This window comes from Ranitomeya variabilis, chromosome 1 (assembly GCF_051348905.1).
Source record: "Ranitomeya variabilis isolate aRanVar5 chromosome 1, aRanVar5.hap1, whole genome shotgun sequence".
NCBI classification, from domain to species: domain Eukaryota; kingdom Metazoa; phylum Chordata; class Amphibia; order Anura; family Dendrobatidae; genus Ranitomeya; species Ranitomeya variabilis.
Window position 1 is genome coordinate 65790834 of NC_135232.1, and position 18638 is coordinate 65809471.

The 18638-nt window shown below is 44.6% G+C and overlaps 1 protein-coding gene across 3 annotated transcripts in view; it reads right to left on the reverse strand.

The window, feature by feature from the left end:
- Nucleotides 1-18638, reverse strand: part of RUSC2 (RUN and SH3 domain containing 2) — a 119750-nt gene that overhangs the window by 39002 nt on the left and 62110 nt on the right. For 2 of the 3 annotated variants that reach the window (XM_077284530.1, XM_077284540.1), the window contains exons 3-5: nt 3630-4412; nt 2380-2571; nt 1109-1243 (exon numbers count right to left, since the gene is read on the reverse strand). In XM_077284530.1, the coding sequence (XP_077140645.1) occupies nt 1109-1243; nt 2380-2571; nt 3630-4412 (1110 nt within the window). The remainder of the gene's footprint in view (nt 1-1108; nt 1244-2379; nt 2572-3629; nt 4413-18638) is intronic. The other variant, XM_077284549.1, reaches the window with a different exon arrangement.

Here is an 18638-nt window from a genome sequence, read left to right on the forward strand (position 1 = left end):
CCAAGGACCAAGAGTGAGTTGATTGAGGCTCTGATACAGGCCTGGAACCACATCATCACTCGTGAACATCTGCAGAAGCTTGTTCACTCAATGCCACAGAGATGCAAGCTGGTGCTCAAGAGCAAAGGCTGGCCAATAAAGTATTAGAAGCTAAAGATGCACTCAAAAGGCCCTTTTCAGGACTCTGAATTAAATAAAAAATAATAAATCTTAAAAAGTTAAATTTAAGTCTGTGTGAACTTGCATTGGAAGTAAATGAACTTAGAAACCTGTTCACGATTCTACACACTGTACTGGTGTAGGTATGGTTATGCTGTAAAAAAAAATTATCAAAAATGCGCATACCGTAACAATTTATACACTTGGGACATTCAAAAATGAGTATAGCATACAATGAGGGATTACAAAAATATATATGTTCCACCAGTTTAACTGTAGAGATGCAGAAGTATGAAACATATAGTTTTCTTCACGCCTATGCAGGACTTTTGAACACCATTGTATATGATATGTATCATTAAAGGGGTTGTCCGGTCTTAAACTACAAGTCTGCAGTCAGTCTACATGACTAGACGTGTGAATCCTCACATTGCGCGCACTGGGAGCAGGCAGTCATGTGATATGCATGCTCCCGGCCACATTCCAACTAGACGTGTCCGGCCTCGTCTAATGCAAGTGTATTGAGCTAAGCCTGAAACAGTCTAGTCGGAATGTGGCAGGAAACATGCATATCTCGCACTTGCAGTGCCAATCCTAGAGAATCCTCACACCACACAGACTTGTAGTTTAAGACCTGAAAACCCCTTTAAAATCAACTTCGATTCTAGGAATTTGTACTACAGAATGAGATATGGGACAAAAAATGGGGACACATTTTGGGTTCGCTTTTCCCCATATTAGTAGGTGGAGACAATCCAAATAGAAATATGATCTGTATCAGGGCAGCAATGTTAGCAAACACAGAAGTATAAAGTCATAAAATTGGATTGGGGGCAAAAAAGACCTTCTTTCCCAGGTGATTGGAGTGGGATGGTGTCAAGCAGCTCCCAAAAGGGGCCCAATTTTTATTTTTCATATAGGACTCCTATATGTACACCAGAGATCTTACCTCTTTTCTGTATGAGGTCAATAGACACAGATTCAACACTGCTGTCTGGGGACAGACAGAACTCCGCCGGGGGGCGCTCCGTCACTGAGAAGTAGTCTGGGAAAAAGTCACTGGAGATCAAAGCTGAAGGTTTACCTGATATGGAAAATAACATGAATTAGGAAAAAAAAAAAAGAAAGAAAGTAAAATAGAATATCAGAAAGTAGAACAATATGGAGGCCAAAAGATTGATGCAAAATTATACAATAATGATAGATGGAAGAACAAGTGGGAAATAATGTGACACCAACATGATAGACATTTCCGGGATCTGACACGTTCTCCCTTCATATCGTTCAATGTTAGATTCCCTCATAAAAAAAATTCATCCAAACCAGATAATCCAGTTACATTCATTCATTCATTAGATCACTACCTGAATATGGAACACAATTTTGCGATTCTACACCTCTTTCTTTACAGAAAACAATCTTCCTAACTGAAAACTAACTATACAATTCATGAATGTGTTCATTCATTCATTCATTCGACACCATGTTGTATCCTAGTCCTTAATTTATTGGCTTTTCTCCCTTCATATCAGTTCTCCTTAGATGTAATTATGCAAACCATTAATTCATTGATTTTTTTATTTATCCAATCTCACATTTACACCTTCATTCATTCACACCTTCATTCATTCACACCTTCATTCACACCTTCATTCATTCATTCCCACTCGCTTGCTGCCAGTAACTATTTCCAGATCCCATATGGCTTTATACCTCGCTCCATTCTCAATACTGTATTGTTCACTAATTCCTCATATAAGTAAAAAAAATTATTTTTTCCTTCCTTATGTAAATTGTTCACTTTTTATTCAAATATTTCTTTACTTATTTCAATATCTCCTCTGTCTGCACATCATTCATTCACTTCCAGAATCTCCATTGTTTCATTCCTAGATCTTATAATCCATGTAGGGTTCATTCACTATTAACACGAGTCCAAATATTTCTCTACGATTAATTCCATATCCTTATATGAGTCCTCTTCTTATTTATCATGTATTTGCTCATTCATTCATTCATTCGTAAACTTTATTTTGCATTTTATCAATTCATTCTTAGGTTCCACTCATTCCATGCATTCAATCCTAAACACATTCTTAATATTGATTAATGTTGTTGATTGATCAATTCATTAATTATTTCATTCAGTCTCTTTGCTTCTCCACCCATATATGTATCCCTACCCCCCATTCATATAGACCAGTATCATTCATTTCGCACCGTTGAGGCGTAAATGGTTGCCATTGATACTGCTTGGAAAATCGAAGAAATGGTTCCTTCTCACTATCTTCGTTTCCTGCTTTCTGTCCATACTTCCGGACAGAACTGGTAGCCCATGAACTCGTTCGAGGCCCAATGGGTTCCGACGCCTATACTCCCTCCACTTCAGTGCTTGAGGGGACAGGTGATTGGCTGCACAGTGGTCGTAGACAAGCAGAGAGAAGAAGGAGAGGAGAGAGGAGGAAAGTGACCAGGGTTAGTGAAGTGGTAAAGGTCAAGTGAAAAGAGCAGCCACCAAATCCCAGTGCCCTTCAAAGTGATTATTAGTGATAGCAGTGGAGGAAAAATAATATATTAGCAGACATATGGGTCATGCAAGTGAGCCCCTATATCTGCTGTGGGGTCCAGCAAGACAGGGGGCTGAGGTCAAGTTGGCTCCAGAACCTTCAACCATCCGTGGTGCCAAAATACTCTAAACAAGAGGCCTAAGGACCGAGTTAAACTTATCTCCCATATGGTATGAAAAAGAAGGAGCAAAAATAAGCATTTGTCCTTGTGGACCAACTTTAGGAAAAGGCTCAAGTTTTATGTTACTAGAAGGCCAACTGCTCTCCATTAATAATCCTGATGCCCAAGAATATGGCCTTCCCTATGGTGGGTAACCTTGACAGAGTAAAGACAGGATACCAAGCTGACCAGAATAAGGGAACAGCGCAAAAATCAGTAAAATTTATATTTAACATTTTTATCAAATGTGTCAAGTGTCAAATACAGTCTCCATATGTCCTTGTGACAAGACTCTGACAACTTAAGCAACTGAAATCCACTTTCGTCTTCAAGAAAGAATTGGTTGAAAAAAAAAATTACATTGGGAAATAGTATTTTTTCAAGAGGGCCTGTCACTTGTTATAAGTTTGTAATTTCTTTTTCATGTGGCGTAAATGCTGCTGTTCTCCTGAATCCGGCGCCGTTTTTCTTTTGTTCCTGTGCCTCTCCATTCCTGAGATTTGGCTTCCTCTTCCCAGTATATAACTCTTGATGTTTTAGCCAATTGGGTGTGATCCTCAAGAATTCCCCCTTAGAGTTGATCTTAGAGCCAAACCTTCTTGGCTAAAAACACTAGATTTACATGCAGGGAAGATGGGGCCATATCTCAGTAACAGAGAGCCTACATACAGCCTGATTTTTTGTCAAAGTATTAACATCAAAAATAGTCAGGATCAAACCAGTAATACATATAAATTTCATACCATTAACAGGTCTGGATATCATGATATTTTCAGGGACTCGTTTGGGTTTGTCCTCTTCATTCTGACTAGGCTGCGTAGTCTCATGGAGAACTGTGTTCAGTAGCGGTAGGGAATTAATGGGCGGAAGTCCATGCTTTGAGACTTGTGTGCTTGGTTCCTTGAGCGGTTCCCTTTTGACAAGTGGCCTTTGGGTCTCTATCTTGGGAGACCCATCATATTTCCGAGTGGGTTTGGCTGCTCCAGGTAATGTCGTCCCTCGGACCTGTGTGGCTCTTAAGGGCAGAAGATTGGCTGCTGCTGGACATGAACGACTTCGAGGTGGCTGGTTCTCCTTGACTTTTTCTGGAGAAGGAGAGCTGGAGGAACCAGAGTCCATGCTTTGAAAGAACGCGGCATTACTCCGGATTGGAGAATAACTACCCAATGGAGATGGTCGTGTTGTTTCTGGTGCTTGCTTAGCATTCTCTTCATCTCCGATGGTCGTGAGTCCATCCAGAGAAAGTTTTCCAGGCACATTGATCATTCTGTGGCCACCATTGGCCTCCATCTGTCCTGCCAGTGTGCCTGGTGCTGATGACTGGGATTCTGACACATTATGCTGAGTGGACGATCTATTGCTGGACAGTCCATACAGCTGGGACAGGCTGGAGGTGAAGTGACTGTGCAGGGGACGAGTTTTAGGTTTGCTAAAATGATGCTGGAAAACAAATGGTTGTATGGGTAAGGTAGTCGGACGCTGGTCTTTGCTGTATCGGAAAACTGGTTTGGCTTCTGCTCCCATACCTGTGTGACGACATAAGACAACACAGTCCATAAGATTATGTGGTCATAACACTATTAACTACAACAAGGAACTTCAACTGATTTTCCTTCTACACGCTACCACCTCTTCTGTGTTATATTGTACAACAAAGTTCTGCAACCTCTGGACATGATGGGACTTTACAACATTTAAAGAGCCACAGTATGCAGAACAGTGCTATTTGCTACAGTAATCAGGGGCATCGTAAGGGCAGTAAGTCTGAGGCCCCTGCTCCAGATCTAAGCAGACACCCTGGACCTCACCAGTATCAACGCTGACTGGTATAGCAGCAGCACAAGACGCTGCAGTGTGCTGCCTCACCAACCAGAGAGCTGGGAGCTGGCAGTGTGCACAGCTGAGGAGGCCGCTGGAGGCTGACGAAAGTAGGCTGTGTATAAGTGTGTTCGTGGTGACATGCGTGAGTGGGTCCATGTATATGGTGACCTGTGTATAAGCGTGTCCATGTGCGCGGTAACACGTGTATGAGTGCATCTCTCTAAGTGGTGACGTGTGTATGAATACATGTGTGCCTGTGTATGTGGTGACCTGTGTGTGACCGAGTGCGTGTACGTGGTGACCTGTGTATGAGGGCGTGCGTGTACGTGGTCACCTGTGTATGAGGGCGTGCGTGTACGTGGTCTTCTGTGTATGAGTGCGTGCATGTACGTGGTCACCTGTGTATGACGGCGTGCGTGTACGTGGTCTTCTGTGTATGAGGGCGTGTGTATATGTGGTGACCTGTGTACGAGCGCGCCCGTGTACGTGGTGACCTGTGTATGAGGGCGTGCGTGTACGTGGTCTTCTGTGTATGAGGGCGTGTGTGTATGTGGTCACCTGTGTATGAGGGCGTGCATGTACATGGCGACCTGTGTACGAGCGCGTCCGTGTACGTGGTGACCTGTGTATTAGTGCGTCCGTTTACATGGTGACCTGTGTGTGAGTGTGTTTGTGTCTGTGTGACCTGTGTATGAGTGCGTCCATGGTGACCTGTGTGAGTGACAGGAATTAGGGAATTAGCTTACAGAATTGCCATCTCCTGGGTTAGTCTGTTTCGGTACAACTGGCCACAACCAATTTTTTAGGTGGCCTATAACACCAAAGCATAATACAAGTGGCTCAAAATAAATCCTAGGCTGCCTGGCCACTAACTAGGCAGTAAAGTCCCTGACTCACCAGAGCCGGGCCGAGGCCACAGCTCCCAACTAGGAGCAGATATGTAGATAGAGAGCCATCCTCTTGTGGACTCTCAGCCCTTTTATACCAATCCTCAGCATTGCAGGTGATTAGCTACAACCATCACCAACACCTGCAGAGATCAATGCCACAGGGAAAATACACAGTTCTCTACCAATGAAGTAGTGATCCGGCCCCACAGAGCCCTGATCTCATCCAGACGGTCTGGGATCACATGCAGAGGAGACAGAAGGAATTGTGCCAACCTACATCCACAGAAGATCTGCGGTTAGTTCTCCAAGATGTATGGCGCAACCTCCTGTCGAGTTCCTTCAAAAAATGTAGGTGTACCGAGAAGATCTGATGCTTTTAAAGCAAAGGGCGGTCACCAAATATTGATGTGATTTAGAGATCTCTTTTGTTGATTCTTTTTGCATTTTGTTAATTAATAAATATAAGCTCTTAACACTTCAATTTTTAAAAGCATTCTTAATTTACAGCATTTTTTCCACTGATTCTGGAACAGTTTTTCTTTCTCTTTTGTGCCCCTTGTTTCCAAAGATATGTCCCCCAGAATGAATATACCCGTCAATCAACTGGGCGTGTACCACACATCTCCTCTGTGGGCCTTTTCTTTTTCTCCTCTAACGCTGGCCAATCAAAACATGGCCACGCCCACAGAAAAGTTCAGAGGTATATGTCCTGTTAAGTGAAGGGAAGATTTGCAATTATTTTTTTTTTTTACCAGGGGGCATAACTTTGGAACAGAGGGGAACAGAAGAAAAATAAAAATTATCCCAGAATCAGTGGAGCAACAGCAAATGGAGGAAGTACTCAGTTTAAATTTAAAAAATCCAGTGAAAGGTTCCCTTTAAGCTCCACCTCAAGGACAAATTGCAAGCACCCCAGGATAGCCAAGATTACTGCATATTGTGTGTGTTTTGCTGGCCCTACCGCCGTCCAGTCAAAGGTGTGTTATGGCAAAATCTGGACTGTTGGCAAGTACGATTTAAGCCTAAATAAAGGCTACTGAGCCTAAGTATCTAAAGCAGGCCTTACACAAGATAGCAGTCGGCCAAACATGCAGCTACCTCTCCTAACTTCATCGTACACATGTTCGCTTGGCTCGGTGGGGCGTTTATGTATTTTCAACAGGTAGAGAGGAGAAAGCCACTGCCAGACACCGCTGACAGCTATCTATGTTTGATACTGTGTCGGAGAACCACACATCCCTACATTCGCCATGATCCACACCGTCAAATATTACAGAATCCCATTATACTATAACCTCCAGGGACAGACGCTGCGCAGCCGACGTATATCTGTGTCATATTGGTTATTCATCCATCGAGCAGTACCGCATTTACATCACATAATGACATTTCAGTGGATTCGTTTCCAGGTTAACGCATCATTTAAATATTAATTATTCTCCCATGTGGTTAAGCCTAAAACTGAGACTTTTAATCCAATGCGTTCACCCTGACTTCACATGCAGCTCATAATGAGGACAAATCAGTAGGCGAAGCAGGTCCTACCGCTGTGTTAAGTTGGCGCCAACCCAGATTCTCAGATCACCCGAAAACAAGAAACAAAAATTCAAGTTCTCAGGATAAGACTGAGAAACCGCAGTGATTCCCAGAGACTTAGACAAGACTTTTATCTACAGCGCAGTAAGGAGCGCAGTCTACGGGGATTTGCCGCTATTAATCACATCACACTGTTTGATGTATCTTGTTCTGATTATTAATCAGTCGTAGCACGAGGTCTATGATCAATGCACAATGTAAAAATTTATATCGCCCCTTACTTATTACTTACTTACTTATATAAGGAGAAGATATAAAAATGGATTATTTTACAATATTTGTACAAGCATTTACTGTAATGTGTACATCAATAATATGATGGCAGATAATAAGAATGATCAAATTAAAGATAAAAAGGAGGGAAAACATGGTGAAAAGAAGGATCTTGGAGGCCATGAGGTTCTTTATTCCCATGTTACATTCATTTTTGAGTAATAGGGTTCATAAACGGATTTATAGTGCTCATTTAACTACGATAATACATTTGTTTTCAGCTGGATATTGGTATTTGCTTTATTTTGTGTTTTTATTAAATGTATTTTCATCCTAGTAACAAAATTGCATAATACTTTATTAAGCCAAAATTACATTTTCAGCCTCAAAAATCAGTCCAAGGTGCTGGCTACTAGGTGTCTCCTTTCTGCTTAAATTATTATTATTATTTACTGTATATAGCCCATTAATTCCATGGTGCTGTACATGAGAAGGGGTTACATCAAAATACAAATATCACTTACAGTAAACAAACTAACAATGACAGACTGGTACAGAGGGGCGAGGACCCTGCCCTTTGCGGGCTTACATTCTACAGGATTATGGGGAAGGAGACAATAGGTCGGGGGTTGCAGTAGCTCCGATGGTGTTGAGGTGGCAGTGTGGTCATTACAGGTTGTAAGCTAAATTATTGTCTACTGCCTGTTGTCAAGTATAATCCACCCCTAGAAAGAAAGTAAAGACACTGAGATGAACTACAGGAAGTAAAGGTAAAAATTTGTCTCTCTATAGGAAGTGGGGTGGGGTATGTCTTTCTACATGTAGTTGGGGTTAGTCTTGGTCACTGTAGGAAGTGGGGATGGGTCTGCCTTTCTACAGGTAGTTGAGGTAAGTCTTGGTCTCTCTGCAGGAAGTGGGGGCAGGTCTGTATTTCTACAGGTAGTTGGGGTGAGTCTTGGTCTCTGCAGGAAGTGGGGGTGGGTCTGTTGGTCTGTTTTTCTACAGGTAGTTGGGGTGAGTCTTGGTCTCTCTTCAGGAAGTGGGGTGGGGTATGTCTTCATACAGGTAGTTGGGGTGAGTCTTGGTCTCTGTAGGAAGTGGGGGGGAGGTCTGTCTTTCTACAGATAGTTGGGGTGAGTCTTGGTCTCTCTGCTGGAAGTGGGGGAGGGTCTATCTTTCTACAGGTAGTTGGGGTGAGTCTTGGTCTCTCTGCAGGAAGTAGGGGTGAGTCTGTCTTTCTACAGGTAGTTGGGGTGAGTCTTGGTTTCTCTGCAGGAAGTAGGGGTGGGTCTGTTTTTCTACAGGTAGTTGGGGTGAGTCTTGGTCTCTCTGCAGGAAGTGGGGTGAGTCTGTCTTTCTACAGGTAGTTGGGGTGAGTCTTGGTTTCTCTGCAGGAAGTAGGGGTGGGTCTGTCTTTCTACAGGTAGTTGGGGTGAGTCTTGGTCTCTCTGCAGGAAGTAGGGGTGAGTCTGTCTTTCTACAGGTAGTTGGGGTGAGTCTTGGTTTCTCTGCAGGAAGTAGGAGTGGGTCTGTTTTTCTACAGGTAGTTGAGGTGAGTCTTGGCTTCTCTGCAGAAAGTGGGGATGAGTCTGTCTTTCTACAGGTAGTTAGGGTGAGTCTTGGTCTCTCTGCAGGAAGTGAGGTGGCTCTGTTTTTCTACAGGTAGTTGGGGTGAGTCTTGGCTTCTCTGAAGGAAGGTGGGGTGAGTATGTCTTTCTACAGGTAGTTAGGGTGAGTCTTGGTCTCTCTGCAGGAAGTGAGGTGGGTCTGTTTTTCTACTTTTAGTTGGGATGAGTCTTGGTCTCTTTGCAGGAAGTGGGGGTGGGTGTTTTTCTACAGGTAGTTTTGGTGAGTCTTAGTCAGTGTAGGAAGTGGGGTGGGTCTGTTTTTCTACAGGTAGTTGGGGTGAGTCTTGGTCTCTGCAGGAAGTGGGGTGAGTCTGTCTTTCTACAGGTAGTTGGGGTGAGTCTTGGTCTCTCTGCAGGAAGTGGGGTGAGTCTGTCTTTCTACAGGTAGTTGGGGTGAGTCTTGGTCTCTTTGCAGGAAGTGGGGATGGGTCTGTTTTTCTACAGGTAGTTGGGATGAGTCTTGGTCTCTTTGCAGGAAGTGGGGGTGGGTGTTTTTCTACATGTAGTTGGGGTTAGTCTTAGTCAGTGTAGGAAGTGGGGGCTGGTCTGTCTTTCTACAGGTAGGTAGGGTGAGTCTTTGTCTCCCTGCAGGAAGTGGGGGTGGGTCGGTCTTTCTACAGGAAGTTGGGGTGAGTCTGTCTCCCTGAAGGAAGTGGGGACGGGTCTGTCTTTCTACAGGTAGTTGGGGTGAGTCTTTGTCTCCCTGTAGGAAGTGGGGGTGGGTCTGTCTTTCTATAGGAAGTTTGGGTGGGTATTCGTCTCTCTACAGGAAGTTGGGCTGGGTCTTCGTCTGTCGGCAAAGTTTTGTCTCTTTACGTGAAGCTGGCGTGGGTAGTTCTCTTTCTCTTACATCAATTGGAGCTGAGCCTTTGTCTCTCTACAGAAAGTGGGGGCAGACTTTGTCTCAGCTCCTGCTCTCTTGTCTGTCAAACTTCATGTAGGTATACCAAAGAGTTGGATTTTCAGATCAGGGCAGGTCAGCCATTGAAATAATAGCAGGAGCAATGCATGCTGGGAAGTGGAGGAAAGGAAGTTCTGGTACCTACAGCGCTGGCAGAATGATGGTGGAGAGAAAACCATCCATTCAAAAAGAGTCCATGGCAAGTTACAGAGTATGATATTAGTCACCAAAAGCAGTTTTAACTTATTGCAGGCCATAAGGGCATCAGGACGATGCATTACTCCAGGTTTTAGGTTGTAAATTGTAGGTTTGTCCCTTGAATGATATTTATTTGAGAAGAAGAAAAAAGAGTTAGGACTATAACACCGAGCATCACCGCTGTAGGTCGCTTATTTTTCCGATAAGATGCTCATACACATAAGAAGAACATTATATGATATCATCACAAAATATGACGTTAATAATCCCAACCTGCGAAGATATCACATGGTAAATAACAGGTGGTGATTTATCCTGCGTACAACCGGACTGTGGATTCTCAGAATGATCAGTGGACAATCAACAAACTCACAAAATATTAACCTAAATGGTAAAAGACTGAGCCAAAGGAAGCAGGATTTGAGCTTTGGGCTAAAGCCATTTGGATAATGTCCTGTATCTTAAGGTCGGGCTTCTGAGATCCACATTTATCCTGAGTGCAATAAACATCCTAGATGAATCTGTACCTGCTAGTGAGTACAATTTAGGCCATTACCATTCCTTTTATGCATCATTTTTGAACAATCATTTCCATCTTGAATATACTCAATAAACACTTGAAAATCAATTTGTCAACTTTTCGTCTTGAAAATCTCTTGCCATTATTGCAGACAGGAGAGATGATTAGCTGATCTCGAGATTCTGCTCTCCACCTTCAAAAGCAAAAACATCCCAACGGAGCTAATAAAATACCACAATGTCACGATCCATTTTTGGTTTTGTGGCAAATCTGGTTCCATGGAGTTAAACCTTTTTTCCTTTTGGACTATCGGGGGGTTAATGTCAGTCCCCCCCCCCACGATGGCAAGCTGGTGTAATTGCATTGCTGCTGGGTCAGCTGATGTGGGCGGGGACCACTCCCACCATCTTTTAAAAGGTCACCTGATGCATCCGCTGACTGTCGGTGTTAGAACAATCTGCAGTGACCAAGCTGGAGTAAGGAGCTCTCTGGGTGCAGTGGTGCTACTGCTGAGTTCGCTGATCTGGTGCCTTTCTTCTGCTGTGCGGTGCTTTGCAGCAGAGAAAGCTAAGAGTGACATTTTTGTTACCTTGTTCCTTTGGTGTCTGCCACTTCCCCCTGTGTTTACTATCTGCAGTTGTGCAGCTAGTGCCTGTCACCAGCCAGTGCACTAGCCAGGGCAGCGTTAGGTGACAGTTAGGAAGGAGGTATCCTGACGGCGGCGGGGGGAAGGACCTACATAGAGCGTTAGGGGAGTGCAGGGTCAGGCTCAGGTGGTGACCATTCCCTATTCCCTACGGGTAGGGCCTTCCTCACACCTATACCATCCCCGTTGTATGTTTACTGTGCTGTTTGCTGACCGACCATCCGTTGGGTCGAGTCACACAGTGATAGTCACCGCGTGATACATAATATATGGCTGAACTAAAATAATACCGTATAATACCTTCACACAATAATGAAAAAACTACTGCTACAATAAACAAAAATCTACTGCTATATGTATATAAAATAATACCTCCACATGAGAACTAAATAATACTACTATAAATTGCCTGAATGATATCACCATACAGTGTCCAAATAATATTGAACTACAATTGATCATAAATTATATGTATCAGTAGGCAAAAATACAGTCAAACAGTAACCAAGTAATTGTCACGGGTGTGTCAGAAACTGCAGTCGCTCTGCATCTGGCTGCAGAAGGTCTCTGCGTTTGGCTTTGCAGATGCCTTCTTAATCCTTCTGACTCTTGGACCCAGTAGCAACCTCACTCTGGCTCTAATTCACACACCTGGACCTGGGGGTTTATAGACTCCCAGTCTGCTTCTGGGAATCTCCGGTGATACTCACATTTCTCCCTTGTGAAGGCTTGGAGCTCCCTCCCCTCTTCTCGTGTTACACGTCTTCCCACACTGTGCGTGACAGTAATACCACCATAACAAATTCTTATATAAGCACCAAATTAATATCACTGAGTAGTAGCCGAATAATAAAACTGCATTGTTGAAATAACATCATCATCCACTGCTGAAATATATAGTCCACCTAATATTGCCATGTAGTGACCAAATGATACCACCATACAGTGGTGCCATATGGTGTCCAATAAATACTTCTACACAATAATCCACTGCTTGTAGAATAGAACCTTTACAAATATATTTACTTAGAAAATTGGTGATGTATTTAATATTTATTTCCCCCCCTGTGTGTCCTTAACCCATGTAATAACCATATGTTACACTCTTACGCAATATGTCCAGAATTTTCAGTTTAGGACGGTTTAATCTAAAATATTATGGGTTTGATAAAAAATATCACAAGGCTGCAAAGCCATAATAAGGAGTGTAAGATCAGGGATGGATCTCCCCGGATGTCGACGTTACTCAGTAACCAGGCAATATACGGTGTGCAGCGTCTATACCGTCCACCTGGGAACGGATCACCATACACTTCAGATATAATGCACATACATATTGATAAAACAGAACAAAAGCCTAAAACACTGAGCATTTTTGTCCAGTAGTTCCATAGACCATGAATGGAGCATGGGTCGAGCATGCGCACCTCTGTTTCATTCAAGACACGCTCTCTAGACCACGTGCAGGATCGCGGATAGCTTGGGATGGGGGATAACTTAATATTTTGGGAATAGCCCTTTACAACACAGGTTTTACTCTAAGTACGGTATTCTTGTTTATATAAGAACTAGATGGTGGCCCGATTCCAACGCATCGAGTATTCTAGAATATGCATGTATGTATGTATATAGCAGCCACATAGTATATAGCACAGGCCACATAGTATATAGGAGCCATGTAGTATATAGCAGACAAATACTACGTGGCCTGTGCTATATACTATGTGGCTGCTATATACATACATACATATTGTAGAATACCCGATGCGTTAATACATGCCACGCAGTATATAACAGTGGCCACGAAGTATATAACAAAGCCCAAACGATATATAATACAGCCCACACAGTATATAGCAGCCACGCAGTATATAACACAGGCGACGTAGTATGTAACACAGGCCACGCAGTATATAACACAGGGCATGTAGTATATAGCACAGCCCACGCAGTATATAACACAGCGCAAACAATATATAACAGCCCACGCAGTATATAACATTGCCCACATAGTATACAGTATAGCACAGCCCACGCAGTATATAGCAGCCATGTAGTATATAACGCAGCCCACGCAGTATATAACACAGCCCTCATAGTATTTAGCAGTGTGGGCACCATATCCCTGTTAAAAAAAATAATGAAAATAAAAAATAGTTATATACTCACCCGCCGGGATCCAGCAAAGCTCTGGCAAAGCGCGCGCGGCTGCCGCCATCTTCCGTTCCCAGGATGCATTGCGAGACCGCTAAGTCTTCTGGGTAATTTCGCAAAGCATCTCTGGGAATGGAAGATGGCAGCAGGCGCGAATGCATCGTCCGACGACGGAAGGTGAGAATAGCAGGTTTTTTGTTTTTTTTATTATTTTTAACATTACATCTTTTTACTATTGATGCTGCATAGGCAGCATCAATAGTAAAAAGTTGGGGATACACAGGGTTAATAGCAGCGGTAAAGGAGTGCGGTACCCGCGCCATAATGCGGTCCGTTACCGCTGGCATTAACCCTGTGTGAGCGGTGACCGGAGGGGAGTATGGAGCGGGCCCAGGGCACTGACTGCAGGGGAGTAGGGAGGGACTAATCGGACTGTGCCCATCGCTGATTGGTCGCAGCAGCCAGGACAGGCAGCTGGCGAGACCAATCAGCGACGCGGGATTTCCGTGACAGAAGTTGCAGACAGAAAGACGGAAGTACCCCTTAGACAATTATATATATAGATTGTTTGTGACCGTATTCAAGTAAATACACGGAATGTATGTGGGTGTGCGGTTTATTTTATTGTATATATTGTGCATATCAATGTGCATGTCAGCAAAAATGTACGTCTATATCTCTACGTATGACTACTGTATAAGTGTCTTCAATTTGACAAGAAGGCAGGCAGAGTGCTACCAACATTTACACTTTGTGTATCAAAGGAATTTTCCCAGGGATATTCTTGAGCAAAGGCTGTTTCAGTCTTTCTGTGATTTGAGACTGGGATGGAGGTTGTGACGGGTGTGTCAGAGGCTGCAGACAATCACACTGCATCTGGCTGCAGAAGGTCTCTGCAGTTAGCTTTGCAGATGCCTTCCTAATCCTTCTGACTTTTGGAGCTGGTGGCAACCTCCCCCCCAACTCTAACTGACACACCTGGATTTGGTATTTATAGACTTCCTGGCTGCTTCTGGGAATCGCCAGTGATATTTTCATTTTTCCCTGCTGAGGTTTGCAGCTATAGAAGTCGGCTATCTTCATCTTTGGTGCCGTTGGAGGACATCTGTGTTACCTCTCTGAGTCTACTCAAGATAAGTGTTCCCCTTGTTTGTCTATCCCAGCTGTCTTTAGTGGTAGTGGGGATTGCATAGCTTCCAACCGTCCCTCATTGTGCGGGACTATCCTGGATTTGATGCCGCAGACAGCAGGAAAAGCGAACCGACACGCCCCCTTGTGTTAAGCCATGCCCCCTTGTGTTAAGCCACGCCCCTGTGTTAAGCCAAGTCCTGGGTCACCTCCTGACTGACCAACCCCCCCCCCGGCCGCCCGCCTGCCTGCCTCCCTCCCAAACCTGACTCCCTCCCACCTGCCCTCCTTGAAGACGATGCTCACCTTGCTCCAGCGATGCCTGGTCTCGGCGTACACAGCTGGTACCGCTCATTAAGGTCATGAATATTTCATCATCAATAATAATTGATGATGAATCAAAATATCAAAAATAATATAATTTATCATCAATAATAATTCATGACCTTAATGAGCGGTATCACGTGACCGCTCACGCAGGAAGAAGGTGCTGCGCCGGGAGTTGGGACAGAGCGAGAGGGATGTCGGCGCGGCCGTGCATTGTGGCACAGGTGAGTATGGGACAGGGGGATGAAGGATGAAGGAGGACATAAGCCGGCGCGCCATGCAAGATGGGAGCGGGAGCGGGGGGGGGGGGGGGGGTGGAGAGATAAGCCATGCATAGGGGGGGGGGGAATATGAGCCATGCATCCAGGGGGGAATATGAGCCATGCATTCGGGGGGGGGGGGAATATGAGACATGCATTCGGGGGGGGAATATGAGCCATGCATTCAGGGGGGGGGGGAATATGAGCCATGCATTCGGGGGGGGGGGGAATATGAGCCATGCATTCAGGGGGGGGGGGGAATGTGAGCCATGCACTCAGGGGGGGAATATGAGCCATGCATTCAGGGGGGGGAATATGAGCCATGCATTCAGGGGGGAGGGGAATGTGAGCCATGCATTCAGGGGGGGGAATATGAGCCATGCATTCGGGGGGGGGGGGAATATGAGCCATGCATTCGGGGGGGGGGGAATATGAGCCATGCATTCAGGGGGGGAATATGAGAATATGAGCCATGCATTCAGGGGGGGGGACTATGAGCCATGCATTTGGGGGGGGGGGGAATATGAGCCATGCATTCAGGTGGGGGATATGAGCCATGCATTCAGAGGGGGGACTATGAGCCATGCATTCAGGGGGGGGGGGGACTATGAGCCATGCATTCAGGGGGGGGAATATGAGCCATGCATACGGGGGGGAATATGAGCCATGCATACGGGGGGGGGAATATGAGCCATGCATACAGGGGGGGGGGGAATATGAGCCATGCATACAGGGGGGGGGAATATGAGCCATGCATACAGGGGGGGGAATATGAGCCATGCATACAGGGGGGAATATGAGCCATGCATACAGGGGGGGGGAATATGAGCCATGCATACAGGGGGGGGAATATGAGCCATGCATACAGGGGGGGAATATGAGCCATGCATACAGGAGGGGGAATATGAGCCATGCATACAGGAGGGGGAATATGAGCCATGCATACAGGAGGGGGGATATGAGCCATGTATATGGGATGGGAGGGAGATGAGCCATGCATACAGAAGGGGGGGGTCATTATACAGTATTGAGCATCATGTGGGATCATTATACAGTATGGAGAACTGTGTGTGGCCATTATACAGTATTGAGCATCATGTGTGGTCGTTATACAGTATGGAGCATCATGTGCGGTCATTATACAATATGGAGCATCATGTGCAGTCATTATACAGTATGGAGCATCATGTGTGGCCATTATACGGTATGGAGCACTGTGTGGCCATATTTTTTTGTTTAATTATTGTATATGAAACAGTGTGATCAGCAGTGCTAAATGGGTGTGGTTGGGACGTGGATATGGGTGTGACTAATTATGAATGGGTGTGGTCAGAGGCGTGGCCTAAAATTTGCCGCGGCGCCCGTTGCGCGCCGCAAACTTTGTCCCTCTTTCCCATCTTCAAAAGTTGGGAGGTATGGGATTGACTAGTGCTAATCCTGTCCTTCCCTATGCAGGGCTTATTCCCAAGGTCAGGCATGGATTAGGGTCCTGCTTGGCGATTGGTGCAGAACCTATATAGGGATGTTTATGGCAGAAAGGGTGACTTTAGATCTGCCTAGGGGTCCCCACTCCCCCTTCCCTAGTTTTGGGCTCCCGCTCATCACTTTGTGTAGCACTTAGTGTTCCTACACTGTGTGTGACAGAGGTTCACTTTCCAACAAGGCAATGACCCAAATCATACTGCTAAAGCAACACTCGAGTGGTTTAAGGTGAAACATGTAAATGTTTTGGCGTGGCCTAGTGAAAGTCCAGACCCTTAATCCAATTGGGAATCTTGTCAGATTAGAAGATTGCTGTTCACTAGAGGAAACCATCTAACTTGAAGAAGCTGGAGTAGTTTTGCCTTGGGGAATGGGCAAAAATCCCAGTGGCAAGATGTGGAAAGCTCATAGAGACTAGCAGCTGTAATAGCCGCAAAACGAGGCTCTACAAAGTACTGACTTTAGAAGGGGGCGAATGGTTATGCACACTGAAGTTTTCAGTTACTTTGTTCTATTTGTTGTTAGCTTCACAATAAAAAGGAAACTTAATGTTCACAGTTGTAGGCATGGTCTTTACATGTGAGGTAGCAAAAACAAAAAGTGCCAAGGGGGGTGAATACTTTCACAAGCCACTGTAAAGGTATACATGTCTGTACATACAGTATGTATGTCAACGTATTTGTGTATATATAGTATAGTTACACACAATATGGACACAAGTGCTAGAACCCCTCCACGTTACACCTACAGGAGCTTTTATGACCCCCCATCATCTATAAACATTAAAATGGAGTTGGTCCCTACTTTGCAGTGATAGCAGTTTCTGTTCTTTTGGGAAAGATTTCTACAAGATTTTGTAGGTGTCTGTGGGAATTTTTACCACTTCATCTAGAAGAACATTTGTGAGGTCAGGCACTGATGTTGGGGAGAGGCCGGGATCACAATCTATGTTGGATGACGATGAGGTCAGGGCTCTGTGTGGCCGGTCAGGTTTTTCCCACCAAACTCCCCTAACTATGCCTTTATTGACCTTGTGCATTTGGCAGAGTCATGGAGAAAAGAAAAGGGCCTTCCACAAGCTGTTGTTACAAAGTAGGTAACTACAATTGTCTAAAATGTCTTGAACTGAAGCCCTGAGGTTTTTTCCATTGATGTTTAGGGGCGGAGGCCAATCCCTCAAATACAATACCGTAGCATCAGGCAAGCAATGTTATCCTGGCATTCGCCAAACCCTCACTCGTCCATCAGATGCTAGACAGACAAATGTAAGTCCAGAGATTTTTTTCATTACACCACTACATCTGACGCAGCATTGTGCTTGGTAATGTAAGACTTGCATGGGGGGGGAGCCGTGACTTATCCAACCCCCATCCATCAGATATAGTGAGCTATTCTGAGTGGGGCACCACATAGAGATTCCCTTTAAAAATTACTGGTTCAATCCCCTTAGATCTCTATATACAGTCACGGCCAAAAGTGTTGGCACCATTGAAATTGTTCCAGAAAATAAAGTTTTTCTCCCAGAAAATTATTGCAGTTACAGGTTTTGCAATACACATGTTTATTTACTTTGTGGGTATTGGAGTCAAAATCGTCACTACACCTGTACATTCCCCAAGGGATATAGTTTCCAAAATGGGGTCCCTTGAGAGAGGATTCTGCTCTTCTAGCAATTAGGGGCTCTGTATATGGAGTCCGCAAACTGTTCTAGGAAAATCTGCCCTCCAGGAGGGAAATAGCGCTCTGATCCTCCCGAGTCTCTCCGTATGGCTAAGTAGCACTGTACAGCCACATATGGGGTATTGCCACCTCCAGTAGAAATTGTGGGATAAACTTTGGTGCCATTATTACCCATTTCTTGTGTGAAAATGTAAAATCTGGAGCTAAAACAAAATGTTGGTGGTAAAAATATAATTATTTTTAGTGTCAATATGATCACTGCACCCCTAGATGAATTCATCGAGAGGTGTAGTTTGTAAAATGGGGTC